This window comes from Myotis daubentonii, chromosome 14 (assembly GCF_963259705.1).
Source record: "Myotis daubentonii chromosome 14, mMyoDau2.1, whole genome shotgun sequence".
Lineage (NCBI taxonomy): Eukaryota > Metazoa > Chordata > Mammalia > Chiroptera > Vespertilionidae > Myotis > Myotis daubentonii.
This window is the reverse complement of record NC_081853.1, coordinates 56,331,596-56,342,597: the sequence shown is the minus strand read 5'-3', so window position 1 is coordinate 56,342,597 and position 11,002 is coordinate 56,331,596. Positions and strand designations below refer to the sequence as shown.

The 11,002-nt window shown below is 57.7% G+C and overlaps 1 protein-coding gene across 1 annotated transcript; it reads right to left on the bottom strand.

Annotated features, from left to right (window-relative positions):
• Positions 1–6,195: 6,195 nt before the first annotated feature.
• LOC132215777 (histone-lysine N-methyltransferase SETMAR) lies at positions 6,196–10,673 on the bottom strand. Its single transcript, XM_059664566.1, has 2 exons — positions 10,462–10,673; positions 6,196–8,356 (listed from the first exon to the last, which is right to left on the bottom strand). The coding sequence occupies exons 1-2, from the start codon at positions 10,573–10,575 to the stop codon at positions 7,553–7,555; spliced, it is 918 nt and encodes a 305-aa protein (XP_059520549.1). The 5' UTR covers positions 10,576–10,673; the 3' UTR covers positions 6,196–7,552.
• Positions 10,674–11,002: the final 329 nt, after the last annotated feature.

Sequence of the window (11,002 nt, the reverse complement as noted above, 5' to 3'; positions counted from 1 at the left end):
TGACCAGGAATCCAACCTTGACCCTTCAGTACACAGGCCAGCACTAACCATTGAGATCACCAGCCAGGGCCAGATGTAAGTCTTAAAGGCATTCGCCTTTCACGGAGACCCCTGGCACCAGAAGTGAGAAGCTGGTTGGCTGCAGACTTCTTCATCAAGCAGCTTTTAAGAGGGGAGGGCGGGGTCTGCGGCTTCTTTTGTCAGGGGTTCTAGTGGGTCCCCGCTTCTAACCCCAGCTCCTGCCCCCGGGAAGCATTTCGCGAGCCCTGTGCTCTGAGGGAAGGTGGCCTTTGCCGCTTCAAATGCTTACAACCCAATTCCACGGGAATGATTAACCCGAGAGGCCGCCGAGCGGGCAGCGGGCCGGCACCTTCCTTCCGCTCGCTCTCCTGGTGAGGCCATTAGAGCCTGAGTCGCATTCGTTTTGAGATTCAGCCAGACCATGACCGCCAGGCGGAGGCTCCTGCCTGACCCGGCCTGTGCAGGGCCGGGCCGTCCAGGGATGGGCAGCGGGAAGAACTGTCCTCTGCCAGGTCGGGGGGCTGCGCTGCCTGGGCCTGGGCCATGCCTGGCAAACTCCCTGTTTTCCTGCGGAGGAAATGGAAGACTGATCAGCAACCAGCAACGTTCCCAACAGGTCCCTTGGCCCCTCCTTGTGGGGAAACCTGAGCAGCTCCGACTGGGGGGGGGGGCGGGGGGCGCGAAACGCCAAGGACCAGGGAGGAGAGAGCAGCGTCCTGGTCAGGTGGCGCCGATAAGAGGGTCACCTGAGCTTCGTGCTTGTGAGGAGGGGCCCTCGGGTTTGCTGTTTTGAAGTGGCAGGTGGGTTGACCCTTTAGACAGAGGGGTGCGGACACCAGGTGGGCATCCTCCCACCCCCTCCCCAAAGCTGTGAGCACTGAGTCTGTGCTGACGTCCAGCTCCTGGAGGGCTCGGCCTGCGCAGTGCGGCCACCCGAGGGCCCCGTCTGCAGAGTGGCAGGCGGCACAGGCCTCCCAGGGCAGCTGGGTGCCCACCTGCCCAGAGCCATCCTCAGCCCCCCACTGACCCTGCACCAGGGGAACCAGGTGTGGTTTCCCACAGCCCAGTGCCTGCCTGGGGAGGCGGCCGGGGCGGTCGCCCTCTGCTGGCCAGTTCCTGTTCCTGCAGAAGGTAGAGCCGTCCCTGCCACCCAGCCAGTGCCCACCAGGAGCCAGCCCAGCACCTCCTTCCCGGTTCACAGTCAGAGCCAGGCCTGGGCTCCCTCGGCCGGGATGGAGCGGAGCTGGACTGGGAATCGGGACGGGCCCTGCCGCTGATGTGTGTGGCCGCCGTTTTCACGAACCCGGGAGGCTCCGGGGCCCTTTGTGCAGACAGGTGGCAGGAGTGAGCGCCCCAGAGACACCTGAAGAGACAAACAGGCAGAGAGAGAGAGAGAGAGAGAGAGAGAGAGAGAGAGAGAGAGAGAGAGAGAGAGAGAGATATCAATGATGAGAGTGAATCATCAATTCGCTGCCTCCTGCATGTTCCACCCTGGGGATCAAGCCAGCAACCCAGGCATGTGCCTTGACTGGGAATGAAACCGTGACCTCCTGGTTCATGGGTCGACATTCAACCACTGAGCCACACAGGCCAGGCTAATGTGGTTTTAAGTAAAAAATAAAAATGTACATCATTGGTATTCTGAATACATACTAATAAAATTAATACTAATAAAATAATAAAAATTTTGAATTTTATTCTTCATCATTATATGGTGTGACACCAGTTTTAAATGCAAAGCTTTGAGCTCACATGAGGCCTCACCAAGATCCCAGAATGTGTGATCTATAGTTTGCACATGCACACGCATTCTGTTCTCACCAGAACAATGAAAAGACTGAGAGATAGTAAAACAGTTGTTGTAATTGTGGTAAAATACAAGTAACAAAATTGACAGTGAAACCATTTCTAAGGGTGCAGTTCATTTGCACAAAAGTTCAAATTGTTGTGCAATCATCACCGTCTTCCACTTCCAGAACCTTCTTGTCTTCCCAAACGGAAACCGTCCCAGGAACACCACCCCTCCCCCTCCCGCAGCCCCTGGCTCCCAGCATTCTCTGCCTCTCTCTGTCCTTGACCTCTCCAGGCCCCTCAGCACAGGGAACTGCAGTCTGTGTCCTTCTGTGACTGGCTTCTCCCACCGAGCACATCTCCAGGCTCCTCCAGGCTGTGGCATGCTCAGGGTGTCCCTCGCTTTTAAGGCTGAGTAACATTCCTTCCTACAGGTGGACCGTCCCTGGCCCCTGTTTACCCACCATCGTCCATGGACCCGGCGCGCCCCCACCTCTGGGCCCCTGTTTACCCACCATCGTCCATGGACCCAGCGCGCCCCCACCTCTGGGCCCGTTTACCCACCATCGTCCATGGACCCGGCGTGCCCTCACCTCTGGGCCCGTTTACCCACCATCGTCCATGGACCCGGCGCGCCCCCACCTCTGGGCCCGTTTACCCACCATCGTCCATGGACCCGGCGCGCCCCCACCTCTGGGCCGTTGTGAATGGTGCTGCTGTGAACACAGGTGTGCAGGGAACTGAGGTTCTGCTTTCGGTCCCTTTGAGTAGAAACCCAGAAGGGAGATTGCTGGGCACAGAGACAGGCAGGGGTGGAGAGAATCAGAAAGAGAGGGCGGGAAGGAGGGAGGGAGAGAGAGAGAGAGAGAAAGAAACAGACAAAACAGATGGATAGATGGAGAGAGACGGAGAGGGACAGACAGACGGTTGCACTGAGCCAGCGTGACTTTCTCCAAATCCCATTAGGTAGCCTGGCTGGAAGGTGCTGGGATTTCCAGCTCCGTCGCTCCCTCGATAAACTATCTAAAGGCCTCCCCTGGCCCCCGGGGGGTGGGGGGCAGGGTTCCCAGCTGGAATACATCATGTGATGGCAAGTCGTTTGGCCCAAGGAAAATAGCCGGGAGAAGCCGTGGCGTGTGGCCGTCTCCTGGTTGAGGTTGGTTTGGGTGGCTTCCAGGGGAATGTGAGTTGCTCTGGCTCAAGAGATGCGCTCAGGCCTCTGCACCTATGGTGTGCACGGGTGTGCACGCGTGGTGTGAACCCGTGTACACACGTGGTGTGAATGTGTGTGTACACGTGTGTGCACATGTGTGAACGTTTGTGCATACATGGTGTGATTGTGCATACACATGTGGTGTGAACATGTGCGCGCGCATGGTGTGAACATGCGTGCACGTTGCTGTTTGTGGCTTAGAGTGAAGGACGGGTTCTGACTCCACTGCCCTCACCAACATGGGCGCTGACAGATTCCGTTTCTGTAGCAGCGCCTTCCGTCTCCGCGCTGATGCCCTCATCTGCACATCCCCCCCCCCACCAAGGGAGCTGTGACAGTTTAAGAGGGAGAAACGGCGGCTCAGAGGTCGCTCCAGGGCACAGGCTGGGCCACCGTGGCCAGGACGTGCACAGCCTCTAGGGTCCGCGCCCTCCGCTCTTTCCTCCACATGCGGCAGGGACACCTTGCCAGGCGCTCCGCTCAGAATTAGGGGTCCCACGCGAGCAGAAAGGAGGGTTCACGAGCTACAACTTAGCCCCTGGGCCCGCTGCCTCCTGGGTCTCCTTTGCTCCGGCTGCCTGGAGAGGAGGCCGGGCCCAGCTGCACGAGAGGAAGTGGAGGGGGAGTGAGGAGGGAGGAGCCGGCGGGCGCGTATTTTTGGATTGCTTCTCAGGACTCTCCTCCTGCTTCTCTTCCTCTTCCGGCTCCTCCTCCTCCTCCTCCTCCGACACCATGGCAACCAGGTGGCAGCCGAGGGAGCCGCCTGTGAGCTGGGCTGAGTTGAGGGGGAGGTGGTCTGTGGGTAGGGACCTTGGCTCCCCTCTGAGCCTCAGTTTTGGCATCTAGAATATGGGCACGACAACCCAGCTGTGGGCTCCTGTCAACCCCGGTGCTCCAGAGCCAGGCCCAGGCTGGACTCATTGGGGGGAGGGGGGTGCCTGCCTCATCCTGCAGCTGGGGGCTGGGCAAGGCGGGGGGAGTCCCTGAGCCACGTGGCCTGCGCTTCCCACAAAGCAGCCAGCCTGGTGCGCCCACTGCACTGTCACTGCCCAGGAGCCTCCAGGGGAGCGGAGACAGAGGCACAGATGACACAGACACGGGATGGGTCTCCCTGTGAGCCCTGCAGCGAGAGGTCTAGGGGTCCCCCTGCTGGGGCCCAGGGCTCAGCTGTTCCCAGAACCCGGTCAAAGCCCCCAAAGAAGGGGCAGGGAGGGGTGTGTTTCACCGGGCTGTTGCTCCCGTGGCTACAGACTGGCCTAAGCGATAGGAACGAGGCTCTCCCCGCTCTGGGGCCAGAATCTGCGACCAGGGTTTAGGCTGTGCTCCCTCTGAGGGAGGTCCTTCCTGCCTCTGCAGCTTCTGGGGGCTCCTGGCTGTATCCCTGCAATCTCAGCCTCCATCCTCACGTGACCACCCGCGTGGTTCACATGGCCCCACCCCCTTGCTCACGTGACCACTTCTGAGCGATCACGTGGCCCTGCCCCCTTGTGAGAGGGTGAACTTGAAATGCAGGCGGACAGGGCCGGGGTCCAGGGGGGAAACAAAGGCAGAGGCAGCCATGGCAGGGTGAGCAGCCTAGTCACAGGAACCGACCGAGCAGAAATAGTAAAATGTTTCTGGGCTCAAAGCCGGAGGCCGGGGAACCGAGGGAGGGCCTGTCGTCACCAGGTGCACGAACGTAGAAGCCGAGCAAGTTCAGGTCCGTGGCTGGGCGCGAAGGGAGTCAATCAGGGGACACAGGTAGACACAGAGCAGGCTTGTAGCAAAAATACACCCTGGGCACAGGCCTGAGGGGGCAGCCCATCGTTGGGGCTCCCCTCCCCGCGAGGAGTCTGAACCTGCTCCTAATACATTTTCCACTTTCGCTTAGTACCAGTGGTTCTGAACCGACTGGCCCTTTAAATACAGCTCCTCATGTTGTGACCCAACCATAACATTATTTTCGTTGCTACTTCATAACTGTAATGTTGCTACTGTGATGCATGGTCATGTCAATATCTGATATGCAGGATGGTCTTAGGCCACCCCTGTGAAAGGGTCGTTCGACCGCCAAAGGGGTCGGGAACCACAGGTTGCAAACAGCTGGTAAACGTTCTGGTCCAAGCAGCTCATTCTCCGCTGTTGGGAGACACGAGGGGGCGGGGGAGGAAACACCCGGGCTCACTATTGGGTGATCACTTGTTCACGTGCCCACTCTCCCATGTTCACGTGGCCCCGCAGCCTTATCACAAGCCCACTCACGCATGCTCACGTGGCCCCGCCCCTTGTTCACGTGCCTAGTCTAGCGTGTTCATGTGACCACTCCCGTGACCTAGGCGAGTTACTGAACCTCCCTGCCCTCCAGGTTTTGAAAAGTAAGTGGCAAAACTTCTAGAAAAGGCAGAATGGAGGCAGGTGGGCTGAGCTAGCGGGTAGATGCTCTGCGTGTAACACGGACCCGCGGCGCGTCCCTGCGACTTGGAGGGCAGGTGCCCTCGCTGTCCCGGGTGGTGGTGAGCTACCCACGGGCGGCTCGGTGGCAGCCTCCCCAAAGGCAGCCCTCACCCCGCCGGAGCACGAGGACCAGGTCTGCACGAAGAGGTGGGTTTTCCGGGGCGCGGCGGGAAGGCTGGGCACGCTGGGCACGCGGTCCGAGGGGAAGAACGGAGGGCAGGGCCCTGCCCACCCCTGGTGCCAGGCTCCGGCCGCGGAGAGGATGTATCGGGGAGGGCGACCGCGATCCCGCGGAGAACGGACAGTGTCCTGTGCCCGCGGCGGGGGGGGGGGGGGGGCGGGGGGCAAGCCGGAGGGGGTCCTCCCCGTGAGGCCAGGCCGGATCTCGGGGACACTTGGCCGCAGGCCCTCGCTCTGCTCCCTCGGCTGGGCACCGGCCTCCGGGCGAAGGCGGGCGAGGGCCGCGCCCAGGTCAGCGAGGTCTGGGCTCCGGGGTATGTGTAACGCTCACGTGGGGAGGACGGGACCGCGTGCCCCTCGGGAACCTCGGCTGTTGCGGAAGCCTCCCGCTCCGGGCCTCGGCGGTGAGCTGCCCAGTATTCCAGCCACGGCGGCTGGCAACTTTTTCTTCTTCTTCCCCTGAAATGGTTTTGCGTGTAATGTCCCCCTCTAGCGGCCAGATTGCTCTTCGCCGTTTTGCAGCAGTGCTACCTGGAGTTGAGTTTTCGTAAAGGGTCCCGTGGGTGTGGGGAGGCTGGAGGGCGGGGTAGAAAGGGGTTGCAAACCTTCATTCCACAGGAAAAAACTGTCCTGCGGAGTCTGTCAGTCTCAATCTCTAGATTTTTCAGGAGAAGGTGGAGATGGAGAATGAGCTTAATTTGTTAAATAATACTACAGTATTGGGCCTACATGTTTTAGCTTTCAAAATCTAACAAACCTCCATAAGTAACATTTTTGCAACATCCTTGCTTTAACAGAGGAACTTAGAGATGCTCTTCCACTAGAATTTTTTTTTTAAGGATAGATTTTTAAGAAATTGCTTTTTAGAGAGAGAGGGAAATACCGATGTGAGAGCGCAGCATCCTCACCGCCCACCAGGGATGGAGCCCGCAACCCGGGCATGTGCCCTGACGGGGAATTGAACCATGACCGGCCAGGGCAGCCCCTCCAGAAGTTTAAATGGAAACACACACCTCCCCTCCCCTGCGGTGGTGGTGAGGGGCCTGTGGTGTTTCATGTTACCCACCCTGGACCAGTGAGGCTGTCTGGAGTGCTGAATGTTTACTCCGGAAGCTTCGGAGGGTAGCCACGTACACAGAGCAACCTCACAGCTGCTTTCCTTTCACGACTTCTGGTTGTGTCCACGGGAGTCGCTGTCCTGGCTGCAGTTTTCCCGGTGGTGGGATGCTCGGGTTCGCAGGTGATAATCGCGCCGCTCTCCCCGATTCCTGTTTAGAAACAGGTGAGAGGTAGGACGCCGGCGGAGGCAGACGGCAGCCACCGTCAGCTGTATTCCACTCAGGTCGGCCGGCAAGCAGGGGTGCCGGCCCGGGGTTCCTGGTTCCTTGGGTCATTGATTTGGTGCTCGCGCTGGAAAACCAAAACGACACCGGGGGAGAGGCTGCTGCTCACCCCAAAGCCAGAGGGCAGATCGGGACACCCGGCGTGTCCTGCAGCGCCTGGCACCCAGCGCTGTGCGTGGCTCCTTTCCAGGGTGATCCTGGGGTCGAGGGTGATCCTGGGGTCCAGCCGTCACACACGTCCCAGCCAGCGGAAGGAGCAGGGAGGGGATAAAGGAGGGAGGCCTCCTTTAAGACTCGCCACTTTTGCTGAGGCCTCGTTATCTAGAGCTAATGAGGAAAAGGGCCCAGTTTCTAGCTGGGCAGCCATGGGTCCAACTGAAAACAGAGAATGCCCCCACAGACGGGAGAAGGGGAACCGGTGAGCCTGCCACAGTCCCGAGCGAAACTCACCAGCCTGCCTCCCCGGGGCGGGCCGCTGCCGGCCAGGTTCCTGGAGGGCACCCAGGAAGGGCCACGCCACACGCTGGCCGCTCCTCGCTCTCCCACTGAGAGGCCCGGCGTGCCCCATCCCCTACGCTTCCCCTTCCTGACCCGGGGCCGGCTTTTTGGGGGTGCGGTACAGGGACGCGTCATAGGGCAGGAAAGCGGCGCAGGACGCGGAGCCACAATAACAAGGTTTTCTCGGCTTCCCGCCGCCGGGCCTGCCTTCGTCTCCCCCGTCCGAGCGGTTGAGAAACCTTCCTGAATAGTCATAAGAGAGCTCTTCTCCGGGCGAGATGTCTCTGGCTGCAAACAGCGCCAGCCTGGGCACCATGGAGTCCACGCGGACGGGCACCATGAGCAGGTTGGGCTCACAGGAGTGGTTCAGGAACCTCCCCACGTTCCCCACCCGCGCGGGGTCCACGAACGTCTCCATCACCCGCCCGCCGGCCACGTGCTCCCGGACGGCGATGATGTAGTTGGAGTCGTGTTCCGTTTGTCGCTGAATTCTCCTCTGTGCTTCGGAGAAGCCCAGGACCTCGCCGGCGTACTCGCAGACGAACTGGCCTCTGGGGATGAACGCCAGGGTGCGCAGCCCCCAGCCCTTGCCATCCGTCCTGAACACCTGCAGGGGGCGCTGCAGGCCCCGCTGGACCACGCGGTTCCCGCAGCGCCCCGGGCATGGGCACAGGGCGTTGCACTCGAAGACGGGCCAGGCGCACCTCGCTGCCGGCCCCGGGTCCCGGAGGCGCGCATCCTCATCATAGTTCTCCTGGTGGCGGAGACAGGAGCAGGTGCCAGGCACGCAGGGGCGGGCGAGGCAGGCGCACCCAGGGAAGGTGATCTCTGAGGGGTCGGCGTCGGCTCCGGGCCCGGCCACGTGGTCAGGACTGTACTGCAAAACCGAGACAGGGCAGTCAGCAGCAGGTCACACCCGCCTACCCGGCACAGGCAGCGTGGCCGAGCTACTTCTCATTCCTACACGTATAAGTCGAACAAAGAAACTAACAAAACACAGCATGTCAAAGTATGTCTGAAACCATAACTCTCCAATTTAAAAAATAATATTGGTGTGCTCGCTTCGGCAGCACATATACTAAAAATAATATTGGGGCCCTAGCCAGTTTGGCTCAATGGATAGAGCGTCAGCTCGTGACTGAAGGGTCCTGGGTTCGATTCTGTCAAGGGCACACGCCTTGGTTGCAGGTTCCCTGGCCCTGGTCGGGGTGCGTGCAGGAGGCAACCAATCGATGCGTCTCTCTCACACCGACGTTTTTCTGTCTCTCCTTCTCCCTTCCACTCTCTAAAAATCAAGGTGCGTGACCTTGACCAGAATCGAACTCTTCAGTCCATGGGCTGCTGCTCTATCCACTGAGCCAAACGAGCTAAGGTGAGAGGTCCAAGTGTTTTTTTTTGTTTGTTTGTTTTTTTTAACAATAAACACAAATAGAAAATTTCTTATAAACCATGGTCACCGAAGAAGCCAAAATGGAGACGGGAGCCAGAATACTGAAGGGCAAACACTCCCCCCTGGCTGTTCTCAGGTGCAGTGTCTCCCTTCTCGGACCTAGCGCTGCTTAACAGCATGAAGCTGGGATCCCAGTGGCACAGACTGGGCTCTCTCGTCGTACTGAATGTCTGTCTCTTCAACACCTAGGTCTCAAGTTAAGGCGCAGTCCGGAGGCTTGGGGTGCGGCATGGCGAGGTCAGGCTCCTACCCGTAGCACCGGGCACGGAGCGGGTGCCTCGGGATATTTGATTGCTTGATGGCAGCTTTTAATAACTTCTGATCAGAGGGCTGGCTTTTCTGAGTCCCATTCTGTATCGAAACCTCGGAAAATGAAGTAGGACGCTGCACAATTTTCGGGCTTAAAACTCAGGTCTTGGTTCTGAATTCTAAGGAAGTGCCGTGAAAATCTTCATTCCTTTTTTGGTTGTTTTGAAACAGCAGCTACAAGAATCTTAGTACTTGGCCTCTAGCCCCATGAGTTTGTTTCGCTTCTTAGGAAACTGTGAGCCAGATAATCCTTTTCAAGGGCAAGTTGAGATCTTAAGGATGTTTCAGCCAGAAAAATAGCTAGATCCAACTCTTAGTCAAGAAAATCAATCAAAAATTTTTTTCTAATTAGGCGTCAATATGCTTGTTTCCAAGGGGAACACTGGAATGTTCCTTTTTGCCTCTTCACCACAGCACCCCAAGCTTAACTAGACACAAAGTTATTTTTAACTTGAGTTTTCATGCCTTAACTCCTGTGTGTGCATATGCCGTGAAGGCAGCGCTTGGGGCCGTTTTGACCTTTTATGAGACTGCTTTTTGTGCTCCATGAATATTTGGGAGCAAACTAGTTGAAGGCACTTCTAGGCTTGTCATTTACATATTTCAAGCAGGTTTTATCTTAAGACTATAAACTCCTGGAGGAAGTGATCTTCGTTCTGTAGCTCGAACTCTACCCAGAGTTATACTATAGCCAGCCAGCTGGGACAAGGGGGACTGAGTCTGTCTCCTGATTTTCATTCATGCCCACCGACTACAGGTGTAAGGATCAATCACAGGCTCCCTTCACCCCTCCCCGTTTATAGCAATCAAGTGCTTTCTAGCTGCTCTTGTCAACTCAAGGGCAGGAATGGTGTGTTGTCACCATTTTATCTTCTATGCCTAACTTAACACGGCCTGGCTCATTAGAGACACTCAATTATTTGTTGAATAAAGCAAACACCTATCAGTGTTTTTGACCAGGCATTCCACAGTGTGTGGTTTTGAGGAAGCTTTAACTGCCAAGGTAGTTTGAGGAAACGTAACCATTCCTGCAGCACGGGAGTCATCCTCACAAGTAGGACCACGTGGGGCTGCGCGCGCCATGGGTCTGTCTAGCCCCGCCCCCTACCTGTAGGGCGCAAGCCCCGCCCCCGTAGCTGCGCGCGCAGCGCCCCAGGCCGTCAAGCCCCGCCCCCCAGAGCGTGGTCCCGGCACGCGACTCTGAGACCAAGCCCCGCCCTTACCTGGAAAGGTCCTGGCCTCGCACCCGGCGGCCACACGCTCACAGGCACGTTCTCCAGGCCGCACGCGACGTCCAGGGGCTCCGTGGGGGCCTCCGGCTCTTCAGACGCTGCCATCACGCAAAGCTACTTCGCCAGGTCTCGAAGCGCCTGGGCCTAAATGAGCGCGAGCCTCGCAGAGCATGCTGGGGGTCGCGGTCCCGCAACCCCAATGCCTCATGGGAGATGTAGTGTTTCCCCCTCTCCGGTCACAAATGGCTTGTGAGGGCAAGGTCGCCCTCTGTTTTAAGCCAAATGCATAACAAATGATACAAAACCATTAAGGTTAGTAAGTTTTATGATTTTTAAAAGCTGGTAATTTTTTTTTTAGCACTTTGCCTTTCTGATGTAGCTTCACTAAAGAATGCTTCCCAAAAATAATATGAAAAGAAATTTATATCAAAAGGTAGTAGAAATACAAAATTCCTACTCAGTGGAAAGGATAATGTAGTAATAAGAAATAATAACCATATTGCACATGATATGTGCCTGGTATTGTAAAAAG